The following is a 21,279-nucleotide window of genomic DNA, read 5'->3' as shown; positions in this document are numbered from 1 at the left end:
CGTGATGCAATAAAATACCAGGATAATGATGACATTTGAAAGTAAGAAGCAACGTAAGGTTATAAAACCCAAATGATCAATCATTTAAAAATTTAAATGACCCACAATGAATGTTTCAAGACTATCCAAACTATATATACAACACCTATAATTCTGACAAAGGAAACAAGTTTTATAATAACAGATACATCACATTAACTGTGATGAATTTATTTCTATTTTATTTGTAATCCTTAAAACAGCAGAATATTAAAAAGTATATAAAAGATTTTATCAATCAGAGGTCAGAGTCTTTATACTGAGGCCTTAAGGAGTAAATAGACATCAGAAAATAATAGCCAGTAAATCAGTCTGTGCTGTCACATCCTGATAGAGTGAGGTTAGGGACTGGATTTGACAGGAATTATTTAAAATGTTACCAAAACTAGAAGTTTAACAATACATATAAATAAACCAACTGAAGTTTGAAATCAAAGCAAGAAATAGACAACATTACTACAATGACAGGAACGTAATGTAAGAATTTGTTTTTATAAGAAAAAAGGAAAAGAAAAATGGAATTATGAAAATAATGCTTCAAGTATGCATTGTAAGGAAAAGAAGTATCACATCAACTTAAATGACTTTATCAATCATTTTCCTCGGAATTGTTCTTAGTCTCCTAAAAACCAACTAATTTTTCATATCTTAAAGTACAATGATTTTGATTTTCATTAAAGTCTTATAAGTTATGAAGAAATAATATCATAGGCTTTTCAAAGATTCATTCAGCAAGATTTCTACAACTAAAAACAGCACTACAAAGGGAGATAACCAGAGAACTACTTCACACAGGAGACAGTAGACATGGTGTCCTAAAAGGATCATAACCTTTGACCTATGATCCTTGACACCTTGAGGCTATAGACATACAGTTTTACCTACATGAAACGTTTGGCAATCTGAGTTGGTTTCACATAGCGCTTGGTATAGCTTGTCAATACAGGAGAACAACACACAGTCATACCAATGATTAGAAAAGTGGGTTAAAAATAGGAAATCTTACATTAGTTTTCCTTATACACTTTGAAAATTGTTAGAAAATCAAACACCTGATTACTCATAAATACTGTCAGAGGAATAAAATACAAACACCGGTACACTAACTATATACTCAGCGGTAGAATGGGACTTGTGACCCCTAACCACAATCATCCCTTAGAATACTACAATTTGTCCCACAGGATTATTTTGGATTCCTTAAGGGTTTGTAACACCACTATCTGTCATGCCTGAATTCTGTAATCATTCGTTTTGTACGAAGTAGAAAGAACTTTTACAAAAATCTTATAAGACATCAAAACTGTGAAAATAGACTTGACTATAAATGAAGAATGACAAAATGTAACACAAGTTGATAATTTCTGAGCAACATTTTCTCTATTTACATTGTACTGATACATTGTATTTCAATTGTGAAAATGAAAGATACACTGAAGCAAGTACTTCTATCACTTCAAATTTATTTGAAAACTCTCAAATTGTGAATGAAAATTATTGATATTATCTCACAAAAATGTAGCAATTAAAAGTGAGTTTTAACTACTGCAAGTAATTCATGGTTAGAATAATTAATAATGTTGAGAGTACTTCAGACATGAACAACAAAATCATTGATAAAACTACTAGGATGGTTATCATTGATGTGTTAGTCACTACACACTACAGACACTGTGATTGTACATACCTAGTGTCACTACAAATCAACATACAATAATATCATACATAGACTAGCTTAATTAATCAGCCACTACTTCATCATAGATATAAAAGCATTCTGATTAAAATGAATAAATGCTGTCTTATTTTCAGCACAACAAAGGTTTCATTGGAAAAACAACTAATATATATTTGACGTATAAAATATTCATTAAAAAGATTTCTTGCATCATGAAATCAGTGATTTTTTAAGTACATTCATGAAAATGATGTAACATAATAACCCGAGTTGACCTCCATTTTTTTTTTTGCTCTCTAGACTTAAAATTTTAATCTATGTTTCCAATATCTAAAGAAATTATACAACACAGGTCGAAGGACAGTAACTGTATGATAAAACCAGTTATCACCATGTTTTACCCAAGCTGTGTTTCTAATTGATTTTTCATATAATGTAAGTTGAGAATTTCAAGGATAATGTAAAAAGGGGCAACAACTGCAATTAAAATAAAGGAATAAAAACAGAGATTTGTTACCTGTATGTTATCTGATAAAGCAGTAAAGTAACAATTTTATAATATGTTCCTCCATATGGACGGACAGACAGATCATTTTCATGTCTAGGTTTGTGACAGGGAACAACAACCTATGTACACCATTTTTAACTTCACATTCAGATCAACAACATGTCCTCTGTGTAAATTAACCAAGATTTGGCGACTGCTTTATTTATCTTAATAACTCAGAAATTCTCAAACTTACTTGTTAACAGGTAATTGGCGTTCGTCGTATGGCGTCCGGGAGCGTGGTGATGGAATCTGTTCTCGCTGAGTTGTGTCCCCTTTACTATTGGGAGGGAAAAAAAGGATTTCTAAAACTACTAATACCTATTACTGAGTACTGTATGTCCCTTCAATATTGGTACACAAAGTCCTGTGATGCATTGACCCAGGAATGTGTATAAAACATCATGCTTTTTGACTCGGGGACCTGTTTGTTATGGGGTTGAGGTTTGGGGATTTGAGGAGGGGTTGTTGGAGGAGCGGAGGGGAGGGGGAGGGGAATGGCACAATGGGCTGCTGAAAATGAGATATGTATTTGTTCTGTAATTCATAGTAAGGAAGGGGGGAGTGGGGGGGGGGGCGTCTGGAGCCGGGGTGGGGGTGAGGGCTCGCATTACTTATTATACTTATCATGATGAGAGTGGGCACTAAGTTGGGGGATGGGGGTGGGGGGGCTGAGAAAGTGGAGTTGTTCCTATCTAGGACATGTGTAACAGACACAATTAAAATTTGTGAAACTAAATTTGTAAAATGTATATCTAGAAGCTTTAATGATACACAATACTAAAGTATAGGTTATACAATGTGCAATATATTACATTGGTATCAAATTGTGAAAACTGTTAACACTATCACTAAATGATACAACACCTGTATCAAAGCTTACAAATTGTACTATGTGCTCTGGAACATACTATCTCCTCTTCATTAAGCTTGAGATGTTATGTACGCTAAATCAAATGTTATTTGTACATAGAATTACAGGTTAATAATTGACATGATGAAATATATTGCCAACTGAGAACATCCATCTTAAAGCTGACAATCTATAGGAGGCCCAATAAATCAGAGAGGTCACAGTCTCACAGAATTCACCTCAAACTATCCCCAACCCAAAAAGATGTGAATCACTACCGAAGCAGACTCATTTACATATTGTTCTGAAATAAACATTTATACACTAGCATATCCCTTACCAACCAAACATAAGTAGAATTTTTACTCATTATTTTCATGTCACACAGTTATGGCTTCCAACGCTTTCAAAGTAATTTAAGTTTCTGCTATCGATCACCCAAATATTATGTGATGTCCATAATTATACAAGTTCAACACTTCAATATTATAAAATTGATTTATAAAAAAAAACGTGGATTGTCAGCTTTACCTGAACATTTTTCCTACACGACTGGTGTTAACTAATCACGACTGTGGTCATAATACAAGTTTACAGACAGGATAAAAAGCTATAATTTGAAGTACAGGATGTGTGATATATATTACTTTTTCATTGCAGGAAGGGGTCGCTCATCATAAGGTGTCCTTGGCGGTGGAGTCCTGGGTGGAGTTCTCGGTGATAAATGGCTGAGACGAGGTGGTGTCGGTTCCCTTACAGGTTCTGTAATACAACACAATAATCACTGAACCTGTAATCCTACACAGAAAATAGCTCCAGTGCATCCCTAGGTGTTGTTTATTAAACATATGGTGTGAACATTGGAATCACCTTATCACAATACGATTGTAGTTTTATAAGAATTCAGACTAAATCTATTAACACAAATAGTTAGTCACATTTTATCTGAAAAAAACTTATGAACAGATTTACAGACTGATAGAAACTTTCACCCCCTTTGGAGTGAAATAGAGGGATGTCATCCAGAGTGTAAAGATTATTTAATTGGAAAACAGAGGCTTACTGAAAGTTTGCAACTTAATAATCTTTCCTCAGCGGTAAAGATCCTCCTATCTCACCAATGATAAGGGGTTATTTTTCTGCTGACCTTATTTCATGACTTATGTCAATGCTTAGGATTGTTGACGTGAAGTCATAGTTATGAAATGGGAGCTCCCCGTCCCCTGCCCCCCTCCCCGTTTCAACCTCAGGGTGAGACAAGAAAATCTGACTCCAGCAAAATAATTTACACATTTAACAACAAACTGGATATCTTCAGTAATAACCTGGGAATAATACACACCGAACCTCATACTCCTTCATCAAATTAAATTCATCAAACAGCTTCTATCAAAATTAAAATTCATCACATTGTGGATAAGAATACTTACCAAGGTCTACATGCTGGGGATGCCTCGACTGAAATGTAAAATTACGTTGTTCAGTACATAAAACACAGATACTGACCAATAAGGTAAAACTCACAGATTTAGTAAAAAACAAGAGAAAGTAAGGTTCACTGACCCATCAATCACTCATAAGCCAGACTTAAAATTTCATATCTAGTCACAATGCACAATGTCTGTCCAATTTCATATCTAGTCACAATGAACAATGTATGTTCAATTTCATATCTAGTGACAATGAACAATATATATTCAATTTTGTATCTAGTCACAATGAACAATTTATGTTCAATTTCATTTCTAGTCACAATGAACAATGTATGTTCAATTTCATATCTAGTCACAATGAACAATATATGTTCAATTTTATATCTAGTCACAATGAACAATTTATGTTCAATTTCATATCTAGTCACAATGCACAATGTATGTTCTATTTCATATCTAGTCACAATGAACATGTATATCCAGTCTAATCCCAATAAACATTCCTCCTTTATTATATAAAAAAGAAAACAAGTACAGCAATGGTAAGCAAGTTTGAAAGAAATCAGTTGAAAACTGGGAATTATTAACATCATGACAATAACTCTTCCAAATGCAGTTTAAGCAAACTGCTGTTCAGGCAGACACAACTTCAAGTCATGGTATCCAAGCCACCAAAGTTTGAAAAAGATTGCTTTGGAGGCGACCTCCAGACAAATTAAGTTATGATTGACAGATATATTGACAACTTCATATCATAATACCTCTGTCAAAATTTTTGACTAATGTATCAAAACCGAAGGTTAAAGTCATAGTAAACCTTAGGTAGAAAATACCTACATCTGTAGTCTCTGATGGATTACTCTGAGGTCACAGTAGATCTATATTACCTACTCCTGTTGTACCAGGTTCAGGTCACAGTAGATCTATATTACTTACCCCTGTTGTCTCCAACAGATCACCAAGGTTGAGGTCACGGTAAATCTATATTACTTACCCCTGTTGTCTCCAACAGATCACCCAGGTTGAGGTCACGGTAGATCTATATTACTTACCCCTGTTGTCCCAGGTTGAGGTCAAGGTAGATCTATATTACTTACCCCTGTTGTCTCCAACAGATCACCCAGGTTGAGGTCACGGTAGATTTGTAAGCGATATTCCTCCATCTGAACTTTTTTGAGAGCGGCCTTGTCATAATCCTCATTTTCAACAGCTTGACGTTTCTCCACCTCGTACTTGCCTAACTTCTCGCCTACCTTCTGTAGGTCCAGAATAGCAGTCTTAAGCTTCTTTGCATAATCAAACCTCTCCTCTGTAAAACATATTGCTTAATCTGACAAAACATTCTCTATGTTTTATATACTAAACAGAATCTGCCATGGAGACTTATTACAACATAATACTATATTTCTCCTGCTGTAATGCCAGGAAACAACACACTGATATAAAATCAGAGGATGGGCTTATTACAGGACAGTGAACTGTTTGTAATTCTACTGAACAGCTGTGTAGAATCTGGGTGAATTAATCACCAGCAGGGACACATTGTGAGATGAATATGATAATCAAATAAAAATACAACCATTCTTTACTGTTATCAACAGAAACTGAATCCTAGTATAGTATATAGGTAGTCCTTACAGACATAACATACAATTACTGAACTGTGATCAAACATTTGTATCATACTACACATATAAACACTACAACACCACTAACTCAAAATTTGTTTAAGTTTGCCAGTGGTTAGAGTAAATATTTAGATATAAATTAGACAAAATTAGGAATATTCTTGATCATGACCGTAGATTTGTTGAAACAGGTCAGATAGACATATTTGGAGTGTCCATTGTGCTTTGAATGTCGTCGTTTTTCCATTGGTAAAATTATCAACAAACCCAAACAAACCAGACTTTGAGTGTAAAACTGGTAGGGAATCATTAATATCAGAGTGAATTCTTTAGTCAACATACGGAGAACGGCTTCTTTCTTTTTCTTTTCCAGTTTGCGTATAATGCTGGCTATTTCTGGGTCCTGGTACATATCAAATGCCAAGTCATCAAGAGGTGATATGTAATCTGGTCTGTAAGATATTAACAGGAACACATCATTAGGCTTTCAAAATAAATCAAATTCCAAATGACCAAAGAACAGTGATTGAGTGTAGAATGGTGTTATAATGTACTTACCTAACGCCACTTTCCTCGTCGTCCATGTATTCTAACCTTTTAGACTGTTCCGGGTTTAAGTAATAATCCTACAAAACAAAAAAAATGGTAATATTTTATCAGAGTTGACTTTTAGTATTTTTTCTCATTACTTAAAGCTTTCATTAGGGCTAATGGTAGCATAATCCTGACAAACCCCACACTACAATCCCAGCCAATCATTTACTATAATCCTGACAAACCCCACACAACAATCCCAGCCAATCATTTACTATAATCCTGACAAACCACGTACTACAATCCCAGCCAATCATTTACTATAATCCTAACAAACCACATACTACAATCCCAGCCAATCATTTACTATAATCCTGACAAACCACATACTACAATCCCAGCCAATCATTTACTATAATCCTGACAAACCCCACACTACAATCCCAGCCAATCATTTACTATAATCCTGACAAACCACGTACTACAATCCCAGCCAATCATTTACTATAATCCTGACAAACCACGTACTACAATCCCAGCCAGTCATTTACTATAATCCTGACAAACCACGTACTACAATCCCAGCCAATCATTTACTATAATCCTGACAAACCACGTACTACAATCCCAGCCAGTCATTTACTATAATCATGACAAACCCCACACTACAATCCCAGCCAATCATTTACTATAATCCTGACAAACCCCACACTACAACCCCAGCCAATCATTTACTATAATCCTGACAAACCCCACACTACAATCCCAGCCAATCATTTACTATAATCCTGACAAACCACGTACTACAATCCCAGCCAATCATTTACTATAATCATGACAAAGCCTACACTACAATCCCAGCCAATCATTTACTATAATCCTGACAAACCCCACACTACAATCCCAGCCAATCATTTACTATAATCCTGACAAACCCCACACTACAATCCCAGCCAATCATTTACTATAATCCTGACAAACCACATACTACAATCCCAGCCAATCATTTACTATAATCCTGACAAACCATGTACTACAATCCCAGCCAATCATTTACTATAATCCTGACAAACCATGTACTACAATCCCAGCCAATCATTTACTATAATCCTGACAAACCACGTACTACAATCCCCGCCAATCATTTACTATAATCCTGACAAACCACATACTACAATCCCAATAAACCATTTACTATAATCCCACATTTACATTGATACCTTGACACACCATTTCAATGGTAACATATTTACTTGAACAACATACATTGTAAATAGCCATAAACAAATTAGTCAGATATAACCGCAAAATATGATAATATACATCTTGATTGTAAAATGAATACCAAATTAAACAACAATCTGAAGCCAGTTGTATCACTGATGACCGGTGTCATATCACTGATGACAGGTGTCATATCACTGATGACAGGTGTCATATCACTGATGACAGGTGTCAGATGACAGGTGTCATATCACTGATGACAGGTGTCATATTACTGATGACAGGTGTCATATCACTGATGACAGGTGTCATATCACTGATGACAGGTGTCATATCACTGATGACATGTGTCATTTCACGAATAAACTAATGGTGAAAACACATATCATCTGACTCAATAGTCATTTCAATCATTCAATATTATGATGTTAATGTATATTTATAAAAATATTTACAAACATTGTGTCTTACAATAAAGAAATGGTGAAAACACAAATCGTCTGACTCAAAAGCCATATTTATAAAGATATTCACAAATTTACAATCATTGTATCTTATGGTAAATGAATGTTGACAATGCACAGCATCTGACTCAAAGTGAAATAGAAGAGGTAAGGGGGAGGGAGGGGAAAGGAAGTGACCTTACAGCAAGACAACATCAAGATAGTATTTTAAACTGCAATAGGTATGGGAAAGTTTATGACTAGACATGGAGGATAGTTAACTAGCGACATTATAAATCATTCAGTAAAACATGTAACAGTCCATCTATACAAGATCAGATACTGCAAAAATTGATGATACACTTAAGAAAGAGGATCTGTAATCGACGATAATTAATAATGATAATTTTATTATACAACACTGGTTCGTCATAATCAACATTTCTAACATTTATTACTGAAAAGAATGAAGTAAAGTGCACATATCAACCAGGCAGTTGTATAAAAAGGTGAAATATTTATACTTAAATATTATGTACATTTATCATAATATTATTTATACTTATAAAGTCTGTGGTATGTTTTGGTATAAAAGTCTGTGGTATACTTTGGTATAAAAGTCTGTGGTATACTTCGGTATAAAATCTTGTGGTATACTTTGGTATAAAAGCTTGTGGTATACTTTGATATAAAATCTTGTGGTATACTTTGGTATAAAAGTCTGGTATAAAATCTTGTGGTATACTTTGGTATAAAAGTCTGTGGTATTACTTTGGTATAAAAGCTTGTGGTATACTTTGATATAAAATCTTGTGGTATACTTTAGTATAAAAGTCTGGTATAAAATCTTGTGGTATACTTTGATATAAAATCTTGTGGTATACTTTGGTATAAAAGTCTGTGGTATACTTTGGTATAAAAGCTTGTGGCATACTTTGGTATAAAAGCTTGTGGTATACTTTGGTATAAAAGTCTGTGGTATACTTTGGTATAAAAGCTTGTGGTATACTTTGATATAAAATCTTGTGGTATACTTTGGTATAAAAGTCTGGTATAAAATCTTGTGGTATACTTTGGTATAAAAGTCTGTGGTATACTTTGGTATAAAAGCTTGTGGTATACTTTGATATAAAATCTTGTGGTATACTTTAGTATAAAAGTCTGGTATAAAATCTTGCGGTATACTTTGATATAAAATCTTGTGGTATACTTTGGTATAAAAGTCTGTGGTATACTTTGGTATAAAATCTTGTGGTATACTTTGGTATAAAAGTCTGGTACAAAATCTTGTGGTATACTTTGGTATAAAAGCTTGTGGTATACTTTGGTATAAAAGTCTGTGGTATACTTTGGTATAAAAGTCTGTGGTATACTTTGGTATAAAAGTCTGTGATATACTTTGGTATAAAAGTCTGGTATAATATCTTGTGGTATACTTTGGTATAAAATCTTGTGGCATACTTTGGTATAAAAGCTTGTGGTATACTTTGGTATAAAAGTCTGTGGTATACTTTGGTATAAAAGTCTGTGGTATACTTTGGTATAAAATCTTGTGGTATACTTTGGTATAAAAGCTTGTGGTATACTTTGGTATAAAATCTTGTGGTATACTTTGGTATAAAAGTCTGTGGTATACTTTGGTAAAAAAGTCTGTGGTATTACTTTGGTATTAAATCTTGTGGTATACTTTGGTATAAAAGCTTGTGGTATACTTTGGTATAAAAGTCTGTGGTATACTTTGGTATAAAAGTCTGTGGTATACTTTGGTATAAAAGCTTGTGGTATACTTTGGTATAAAAGTCTGTGGTATACTTTGGTATAAAAGTCTGTGGTATACTTTGGTATAAAATCTTGTGGTATACTTTGGTATAAAAGTCTGTGGTATACTTTGGTATAAAATCTTGTGGTATACTTTGGTATAAAAGTCTGTGGTATACTTTGGTATAAAAGTCTGTGGTATACTTTGGTATGAGTGAAGAAATTAAAAAAAAAATCAGGAGTTTTCATATCAACACTAAAGAGAAAAAGACATATACCACTAACATGAAAAAGGAATAAAAAAGTAAAAGATTAAGACATTTTCCTTAAAATGATGTGATAAATAAAAAAAGAGAAGTAAACAGTGTACAGAATACCTTAATAGTTTCAAATGATAATTGATCATAAGAGGCCACAGGATTATGATCCAGGCCCCACAGACCTGGCCATGACGGCTGTTAGTAAAAAAAGTAAAATGTGAACGGTCAAACAGTGTAATAGTAGTCATAGTTGTATGTATCAGTGGAGGGGAGAGGCTGTGGAGGGGAGAGGCTGTGGAGGGGAGAGGCTGAGGAGGGGAGAGGCTGTGGAGGGGAGAGGCTGTGGAGGGGGAGAGGCTGTGGAGGGGAGAGGCTGTGGAGGGGAGAGGCTGTGGAGGGGACAGGCTGTGGAGGAGAGAGGCTGTGGAGGGGGCAGGCTGTGGAGGGGAGAGGCTGTGGAGGGGACAGGCTGTGGAGGGGACAGGCTGTGGAGGAGACAGGCTGTGGAGGGGACAGGCTGTGGAGGAGAGAGGCTGTGGAGGGGGCAGGCTGTGGAGGGGACAGGCTGTGGAGGGGACAGGCTGTGGAGGAGACAGGCTGTGGAGGGGACAGGCTGTGGAGGGGACAGGCTGTGGAGGAGACAGGCTGTGGAGGGGACAGGCTGTGGAGGGGACAGGCTGTGGAGGAGACAGGCTGTGGAGGGGACAGGCTGTGGAGGAGACAGGCTGTGGAGGAGACAGGCTGTGGAGGGGAGAGGCTCAGGAGGGGAGAGGCTGTGGAGGGGAGAGGCTGTGGAGCGGAGAGGCTGTGAAGGGGACAGGCTGTGGAGGAGAGAGGCTGTGGAGGGAACAGGCTGTGGAGGGGACAGGCTGTGGAGGAGACAGGCTGTGGAGGGGACAGCCTGTGGAGGGGACAGGCTGAGATGACTCCTTTACCAAGAACACTTATTTACACACATTTGTAACAATGAAGTAGTGGTATTGGTGTGAGTGGCTTGGTGTGAAAATATAAACATAGCATGACTATAGTCTGTCCCAATGAACTTGGTTTATCAAATTTTGAGAATAGAAAACAAAATAAATATCATTTTGTGAAAGTGGAATGGTTGGGATTTGGGTAGTGGTGACAGAACAAGAGTTTTAACAGCTGATATTTTCCAATATTCTAGCTATTCTACAACTTAAAGACTGTTAAAGTTGGTCTTCTCGTGCAGTGTTTTAGCAAATGGATATCTATATCACAATCGCATTTAAAAAAATGTTCATTTCATTCATCTATCATGTATATTTTTTTTCTATTTGAAAGGTAAAAAAAACTGTGTACTACATTTCAAGGTATAGGATAAGGTATAAGGTTTAATTGATTTTTTTTTTTTTGAAAAATTCTCGATTATCAATCTTATTCAAGGCACATGGAAATGGTGTTTACTGCATATAAAACTCCATATAAGGGTCTAAAGGATAAAGTGAAGGGCAGTAATGACAGCTGACAACAGATCACTGAGGTTCAAACCATACATACTCGCTTAATCCTCTGTAACACACAAGGCAGTAGAATACAGAACATTGACATAATAAATCTAAACCACAAAATCAAAACTTTCAGAACTTGGTAATAAATATAACTGATGGCCGTAGTTATGTTTTGATGATAAAGATCATTGAACTTTTCTGCTGTGAAAGATATTCCTGACAATATGATGTATACATTAAAATATAAACCCACATGATCTCAGCTCTAATAACTTTCAGTTTTTAATTTAAATTGATTTTAATTTTAAACCACACCTACCTACACTGTTATCTTCTCTAAAGCAGATTACTTTAGAAAGGATATATTGTTAGTAATTTTTAATAATTTATAATCTTACAGGATGACAACTTGTCCTATTCCTGGCCTGTTATCAATATGACATGCTCATGTCAAAGACAAACCTATTTGTATGATGTTACACAATTACCTTGGAATGAAAAAATAATGAGTCAGAATTCATATAAATTATCAATAGGTCATTTGATCTTAGTAATAAGCATTTTATTTATCTGCTATACCAAGATTTAATAGAATATTTACGTGAATTGTCATAAACAGTTTTTTCTAAATCCTGGTCAGAGTAAAGTTCTCAATACACATCCTACACTGTATAACCCATATTACTGCTTACTATAAGCAATAACTGTATAAAATAGGTATTATATATCAGTATGTACTTACATCTGTTAGATCTGATGGCCGTGAGATGACATCACCGATTATATTTACAGCAATAACTCCGACCTGAAAGGAAAGTGATTCACACAGATAAATCAACAGACTCTACATCTAAAACATTAATCAAAAGTAAATTTATAATTAATGATACTTCATCTTAATGCTGTTTAAATGCCATTTATTTCAAACCTTCTGCAAAACAATTTTTTCGTCTTCTGACATCCAATTCATTCTATTTGAGATTCCATGTTTTCTGGGTTTTTTGAGATTTTACTATAACATCTGTTGAATCACCTTCAGAATTATTATCTGTCAGTGACAAAATAATAGGTAAGAACCCTACCTGGTTATACACATTGTGTTTGTTTACATGGTTTTTATGTACAAGTATCTTCAGGTACTGGCCTATAGCATCAACGTGTACAGACTTTAGCTCTCGTGACTTAAAGCCTGTCTTCTCATTGTCTGACAGGGACACATACCTGGAGAAATAGAAATTCACACAATTGTTATTGCTGTTTTCACTTCATCTATCCTTTGATAACATATCTATCCTGTAAAACTGTTCTTCCCTGTTATACTGTATCTATCCTGTAATACTGTATCTATCCTGTAATACTGTATCTATCCTGTAATACTGTATATATCATGTAATACTGTATATATCATGTAATGCTGTATCTATCCAGTAAAACTGTTCTTCCCTGTAATGCTGTATCTATCCTGTAATGCTGTATCTATCCTGTAATGAAGTATCTATCCTGTAATGCTGTATCTATCCAGTAAAACTGTTCTTCCCTGTAATGCTGTATCTATCCTGTAATACTGTATCTATCCTGTAATACTGTATCTATCCTGTAATACTGTATATATCATGTAATACTGTATATATCATGTAATGCTGTATCTATCCAGTAAAACTGTTCTTCCCTGTAATGCTGTATCTATCCTGTAATGCTGTATCTATCCTGTAATGAAGTATCTATCCTGTAATGCTGTATCTATCCTGTAATACTGTATATATCATGTAATACTGTATATATATTGTAATGCTGTATCTATCCTGTAATACTGTATATATCATGTAATACTGTATATATCATGTAATGCTGTATCTATCCAGTAAAACTGTTCTTCCCTGTAATGCTGTATCTATCCTGTAATGCTGTATCTATCCTGTAATGAAGTATCTATCCTGTAATACTGTATCTATCCTGTAATACTGTATCTATCCTGTAATACTGTATATATCCTGTAATACTGTATATATCATGTAATGCTGTATCTATCCAGTAAAACTGTTCTTCCCTGTAATGCTGTATCTATCCTGTAATGCTGTATCTATCCTGTAATGCAGTATCTATCCTGTAATGCTGTATCTATCCTGTAATACTGTATATATCCTGTAATACTGTATATATATTGTAATGCTGTATCTATCCTGTAATACTGTATCTATCCTGTAAAACTGTTCTTCCCTGTAATGCTGTATCTATCCTGTAATACTATATCTATCCTGTAATACTGTATATATAATGTAATGCTGTATCTATCCTGTAATACTGTATCTATCCTGTAATACTGTATATATATTGTAATGCTGTATCTATCCTGTAATACTGTATCTATCATGTAATACTGTATCTATCCTGTAAAACTGTTCTTCCCTGTAATACTGTATCTATCCTGTAATACTGTATCTATCCTGTAATACTGTATCTATCCTGTAATACTGTATATATCCTGTAATACTGTATATATCATGTAATGCTGTATCTATCCTGTAAAACTGTTCTTCCTTGTAATACTGTATATATCCTGTAATACTGTATCTATCCAGTTTGGGCTTACTGCCAGATTAAAACAGCTTCAATTTGTCATATCTTTGAACAGTGATATGGTTGGGCTTACAAGCATGGGTGTGCTGCCTAATCAATAGAATAGGCAACAAAATTTACACAATAATGCCTTGAAATTATTTATCTTCTTTTCTGTTAATAGGAATGCCACATGAGTCTAATGCAAATGTGACAGTTTATCTATAAAATAGAATATCACAGTGTATCTGTTAGTATAGAATACAATGTGTAACTGGTGGCCGTCTTACCCTAGTCGTGTATATCTGGCATTGTCTGGAGACAGAACCATATCTTCAGGGACATCACCCACTAAAAACTCGATCTTTGTGGCTGAAAATAAACATAGAATTAATAATACTACAATTACTTATATCTCCAGAAGATATTGACACCTTCTTTTAGATCTGTTCTTACAATTAATCATTTAATAATTGTTCTTTCAATAACAAATGAATGGGTTGTGAACTGGCTGATCACAAATTAGTGTGACAATATCAATATATGTAGAGGTTGTGTTATATCTAAACTCAGAAAATGCTTTCATTACAAGGACTCAATTCATACATTTCCTGTTCACTTCAGTCAATACCAACTTTTAAACATCTAAAATTTTCAGATTATACATGTTTAATTCCAATGTGGGCAATAACAGTTAATCAATATTTATTTCTAGATATCACTTTTTCTGTTTCCTTAAAATAGTAACTTTAATTTACAGCTTGCAATATGTCAAAGGCAATATATTTATTAGACTCAGTAAGAACTGTACCAATGGGCGATTAAATGACCTGTCACTCTCATGAAAATATATAATTTGAACTGAGAAAAGTTTACTTCAACATAAATACACATATATATTTTTGATACCTTCAAATAGTGTATCTGTTTGCAGCATAATGTTAATGACAACTCACCTACTAAAAATTGATGAGATAAAATCTGAATTTTTCTTAACCGTGAACGAGCATCCAGCTGTACGATGAGGTCCTGAGGATATAGACAGTACCTGTAAAAGACAGCATCACTGATCAGATTTAACAGAACTTTGTTTTTCTGAATTAAATAACACATATTATAGACTAGTCACCAGACTGAATCTGTACCTAGGTGTTCCCAGCTACTGTTCTCTAAGCCCAATGATAAACAAATTGTAAGGATCTTTTCTGCTAAGTTTGGTCAAAATCTAGAAGTTAACTTCATAGGAAAACTTGATCAGAGCTTACTAAATTTGATAACACTTTTTGTGCCAGACCCAGTCGAAGTTCAAAAATCCTGATACACAATGATAGAAGCATACATAAGCTTTTTATCCCCTAGTCAATACATTGTGGACTTTTTTAACTTGAAGCATGCTTTCCCTGTTCAATGGACTGTTGATTTACAGATTTTACAGATTTTATTGGTACTCTCAGACATACAAAGTATGTTACAAGAGGTCAGGTTACAACAAAAACATTCATGGCATGGCGGTACACAGTTACATACATAATGATATTTTAGCTACGTAGATTCAATAGATTATCAAGCTTTTCTAGAAATTTACTGAGATTTGATAAAACTTTAACATTACATACAGAAAAAGTCCATGCATTTTTGTAATACTAGGATAAGTAGAATAGTAATGTGGAATAAATTGATCTCTTATTCTCTTCACTGATTCATGATCGCATCTAAAAAGATAGTGGTATTCATCGCCAATTTCATTTGAGCAAAGATAACAAACTCTGTTCTCCTTCGGTATTCCGATCCATCTTCCTGTTTCTATAGGTAAACGCATATTTGAAGTTCTAAATTTAACGATAATTTGTCTTTCTCTAGGTTTAAGTCTCAAAAGATATTTTTCTAATTCAAAATTACTTTTCATTATACAATAGGTATTTCCTCGAGAGGAATTAATTACATTACTGAACCATTTTTGTATGAACTGGTCTTGTAGTCTTTGCTTAATGACAAGTTTTAAATAATTTCTATCAAATGAACATATTTTCTGGAAGTCCCAGATAAAGTTTAAACCAGTTTCTATAAAAATATTTTGAACATTTTTCAACCACTTGAAATCCATATTGCCATTAATATGTAGATTGCACATTAAGTTATACATGATACTTGACAAGTTATTACAGGTAATTAATTTATACCAAAACATAATAACTCTGCTTTTAGCTTCAATAAGTAAAGGGAATCTCCCCAATTCACCATAAATCATAAAATTTGGTGTACTTCTTCTAATACCTAAAATACGTTTGCAGAATTGTAAATGAAGTTTTTCAATGACACTTAAATTTTCAAAACCCCAAACTTCTACTGAATAGGCAACACAAGTGAGTCAAAAATGACGTTTCTACTATAAAGCTTGCTACTACCTGGTCAATGGACCATGGACAACCTTACCTTAAAGCTTGCCATCCCCTGGTCAATGGACCATGGACAACCTTACCTTGAAGCTTGCCATCTCCTGGTCAATGGACCCTGGACAACCTTACCTTGAAGATTTCCATCCCCTGGTCAATGGACCATGGACAACCTTACCTTAAAGCTTGCCATCTTCTGGTCACTGGACTGTGGACAACCTTACCTTGAAGATTTCCATCCCCTGGTCAATGAACTGTGGACAACCTTACCTTGAAGATTTCCATCCTCTGGTCAATAGACTGTGGACAACCTTACCTTAAAGCTTGCCATCCCCTGGTCAATGGACTGTGGACAACCTTACCTTAGAGCTTGCCATCCCCTGGTCAATGGACCATGGACAACCTTACCTTAAAGCTTGCCATCCCCTGGTCAATGGACTGTGGACAACCTTACCTTGAGGCTTGCCATCTCCTGATCAATGGAACATGGACAACCTTACCTTGAAGATTTCCATTCCATGGTCAATGACAGTGAACAACCTTACCTTAGAGCTTGCCATCTCCTGATCAATGGACCATGGACAACCTTACCTTGAAGATTTCCATTCCATGGTCAATGACAGTGGACAATCTTACCTTAGAGCTTGTCATTCCCTGATCAATGGACTGTGGACAACTTTACCTTGAAGCTTGCCATCCCCTGGTCAATGACAGTGGACAACCTTACCTTGAAGCTTGCCATCCCCTGGTCAATGGACCCTGGACAACCTTACCTTAAAGCTTGCCATGCCCTGGTCAATGGACCGTGAACAACCTTACCTTGAAGCTTGCCATCCCCTGGTCAATGGACTGTGGACATTTAGTTCAACAGCTTTGTATCCATCATCCTGGCCCGACACATGCACCACTCGAAATGGAAGTTTACGTGGCATTATATTGCTGAACAGTATCTACCAAGTAAGCATTGTCTTTCTTGTCCTAACCCAACTGTCACTCCAAGTGATTCTTGTGTGGAGGAATGTGTTTTCTTTCGTATTATGTCAATACGTTTGTAATCAATGTTGCTGCAAAAACACAAATACAATATATATTCATGTGAACGATAAAAATCCATAAGCAAACTTAAAGCTGTAAATTCCTTCATGTACTCAGAATTTTTATTCTTTACATGAATATACTGTGAAATCATCAATTTTTGTGAGAGATTTATATTTGATGTTTTTGTGGGACCTCTTTATCTACGAAAATGATATGTCCATGAACTGATTTAAATAGTTTACAGACATTTATTGATCTATATATGTATATCCATGACAACATTTTCCACAGAAAAGTTATCTTTTGAAAAATCACGAAAATTGAATCCCACGAAAATGTATGATTTTTGGCAGTTTATATTCCCATTAGTCAACATCATCTGGAGTTAGTGGAGTTTGTTAGCTGATAGGCTGAAGGCTGCAGTAGTGGATGTTCAGCTCATTCAAGAAATAAATGAATAACTAAATACATCATCCAGATATATGTTTCCATAGTTATTAACCTGTGTTTGTAGTAAATACAACATCATTGATCTACCTACAGATGTGATATTAAGTGATCCTTACAACACTGTAAATGTAAGGTTGTAAACATCTACATTACTGAACAACATCCTGAATATTAGTCAATTGATCAATGAAAACAGGAAAATGTTATGTCATTGTGACGGAATAGTTTCCAACAGTGACAAATGAATTATTAATGATTTTTAATTATATCACTGTATAAACTTTCCTGGAATACTTGGATGGTTCTGTCAGATATTGATCCTTACATCATATACTATTCACTCTGTAAGCGTCTTGTTACGCTGCGTTACAACACAAAATTAGCATACATATCCTAGTAATGTGTTTACAATTACAAGAATCACCATTGAAAGGGTACAAAAATGTGTTTCAAATTAACAATACAGTTATACAGCAGATCTGCGAGATCCTGTTACTTTTTTTTAACTGATTGATTATTAAAAGTTTCTGTTGATGATCAAATTTCCTAATTTTCCCTTTTTTTTATTTTACAAATTACATGTACACCATAAGATTGTGTAGTGAAAAACTATTCATGACACTATTTTCTGGTCAATCATTTAGATTTGAAATCTTCAAAGAAAAAAGTACTAAAGTGTGGTGCTTAAATAACAAGTTCAGCAGCCAGGAATTGGGAGTTAATTATAAATAATACTGCTGGCCATCAAAGTCTTAGCATGGTTGAAAGAATACCCTGAAATCCTGAAAGTAAGTCACTGATTCCATGAAAGCAAACATAATCTAAGAAAACAGATGGCTTTGAATGCAATGCTTGTCAAGAAAGTGTTGATTATGTAATTTTTCCAGATGGTAATTTAAATGCTCAATACATTAATTAATTTGAATATAAAGACAAACAACTATTTTCTTACAGTAATACACAGTTTGGTAAATTCTTTTATTTTATGACAATAAAGTATACATGCAAAAATCTCAACAAACTTTCACTTAGTCATATTTTATAACAATCAGAAACTTGAATTATTAATCTAAGTCCATGTTACTGTTGGTCTGATGTACAATAGCACACATGACACACAGAGATCACAGTACCTTGTAAAATTTAGTTTTGAGAACATAACAAATATTTCAAAGACTATTTCGACAGTATTTCCTTCCCAGACAAATCTTGAAATAGCAGGTCAAAAGCAGTAGAATTACCTTTGGAAGAACTTCATTTTTTCACATCTACATATGAAAAAGAAACTAGGTGACTTGGCAATTGATTCCATACCAAGATCATATGACCCTAATTGATAACTTCACATTTTGTTCTTTAAATTTATTATGCACCATGACATTTCTCTTCCCCCCCCCCCCCCACCCCACCCCCTCCCCTTCTTCATTCCCAGTTATTATTAAACACTTATGGATACTATAACAGCAAAATCAAAAGGATAAATAATAAGGTCAATTTTCCAAATCACTGTTTTGACATATCTTAGTTATGATGATGGACTTGGAAACTTGTAGTCTCAATTCATGGCAAGCGATTTATCTTTTGATATGAAATTAAAAAGAAAATTGGTATCTGTATGTTTACAATGTAGGGTCCTTGTGGACATGTAATGCATTGGGGGAGGGGGTGCATATTACTTGTTGCCGCTGGAGGCCACCACTGAAGCCTTGAAGGTTTTCTCATCAAGCAGCTCCCTGGAGATAGTGGTAATGGGAAAGAATAAGTTCTTCAATTCTTCCGTTCTTGCATTTGGAATTTTGTATCTCCTATTGTGATTACATTAATGCTATTTTATTGTATTGCTGTAAGAGAAACCACTAAAATCTTCCTGGCATATTTTTCATCATTGTCTTTCAGGTGTCAGGAAATTTGTAGTATGAGTCCCAAACAACACATGTATACTCAAAGATTGACCTAACAAGTCAGAGGTAGGCTGACATTCAGCATGCATGCCGGCAGTGTTTCGGGTTATGTATAATAATGCTGAAGGAACAGTTTTTTGACAGTCTTGTAATGTGTGAGGTCCACTTTATGTTTTTATTGACGAGAGCTCTGAGACAGGGGTACACACTACATTTGCTTGAGAATCTGACCTCCAACCTCTGACTGAGGTAGAAGTGAGGCTTCTTACTATCAATGCAAATAAATATATATTTCTTCAGTTTAGTACATCCATGTATATATTGCATGCAATATGTGTAATTAAGGTTGATTGACATTATTATATGCTTAATAGCTGTATTTTGGAGGTGGTGCAAAATTGACTCTTTTGTAATCAGACAAGGTGGCAAACAGTGGCATATGGGTACGAAACGTCCTGCTGCAAAATAAGATGTGTGCGAAATGCCCGACATCTCCATGACGGACACATTTTTAAATTAAAAAATTCCCAACGACATCAATTTTAATTTACATGAAGTAGATGCATAATCGTTGTTGGAAAAAGAAACACTACTTACACATTTATGTAATCAATTGTCAGTGAATAATTAATTCTTTAAGTTTATTATTACTTTAATGTTATTTGGCAAATCCCTACACCTACAGTACTCATGCTAACTGTATGAACTTTCAGACATGCCCAGTCGGGTCGGTACCCTAAACAGCTCTAACTCAGTGTGTTTTCTAAATAGTGAAAAGAAAAACTGAACTCTAAAGAGTACTTACTTTAGTCTCCGAATATTAGGATTTTAAATGTAGCTTCCAATTATGTGATATGCTTTATAAAGGTAAATATCTCATTTTCCACTTGACAACCACGGAGTTTGTGTACATTGACTCCAATGGAATCCCAATTCTCGTGCTTACGAGAAATGACGAGAATATGCAATTGAATGCGTATTCTAAACCTTTTTACCCCTTCATTCTATTTTAAATTCAATACAAAATGATGTATGAATTATTGATAATATTTTTTCAATGAAGGCAGAATTC

The 21,279-nt window shown here is 34.7% G+C and overlaps 1 protein-coding gene across 1 annotated transcript in view; it reads right to left on the bottom strand.

The window, feature by feature from the left end:
• Window positions 1-17,798, bottom strand: part of LOC132553427 (centrosomal protein of 104 kDa-like) — a 34,915-nt gene extending 17,117 nt beyond the window's left edge. Inside the window, exons 1-13 of the mRNA XM_060217671.1 lie at window positions 17,638-17,798; window positions 15,382-15,473; window positions 14,716-14,797; window positions 12,952-13,090; window positions 12,612-12,674; window positions 11,919-11,930; window positions 6,737-6,804; window positions 6,521-6,630; window positions 5,648-5,859; window positions 4,548-4,575; window positions 3,765-3,879; window positions 2,461-2,544; window positions 925-972 (exon numbers count right to left, since the gene is read on the bottom strand). Coding sequence (XP_060073654.1) covers window positions 925-972; window positions 2,461-2,544; window positions 3,765-3,879; window positions 4,548-4,575; window positions 5,648-5,859; window positions 6,521-6,630; window positions 6,737-6,804; window positions 11,919-11,930; window positions 12,612-12,674; window positions 12,952-13,090; window positions 14,716-14,797; window positions 15,382-15,473; window positions 17,638-17,750 — 1,166 coding nt within the window. The 5' untranslated portion in view covers window positions 17,751-17,798. The remainder of the gene's footprint in view (window positions 1-924; window positions 973-2,460; window positions 2,545-3,764; window positions 3,880-4,547; window positions 4,576-5,647; window positions 5,860-6,520; window positions 6,631-6,736; window positions 6,805-11,918; window positions 11,931-12,611; window positions 12,675-12,951; window positions 13,091-14,715; window positions 14,798-15,381; window positions 15,474-17,637) is intronic.
• Between the last annotated feature and the right edge of the window lie 3,481 nt (window positions 17,799-21,279).

Source organism: Ylistrum balloti, unplaced genomic scaffold, assembly GCF_031769215.1.
Source record: "Ylistrum balloti isolate Yb309-2 unplaced genomic scaffold, AGI_CSIRO_Ybal_v1 Utg370326, whole genome shotgun sequence".
Taxonomy (NCBI): domain Eukaryota; kingdom Metazoa; phylum Mollusca; class Bivalvia; order Pectinida; family Pectinidae; genus Ylistrum; species Ylistrum balloti.
Note: the sequence above shows the minus strand (reverse complement) of the source record. Positions and strands in the feature narration are given on the sequence as shown.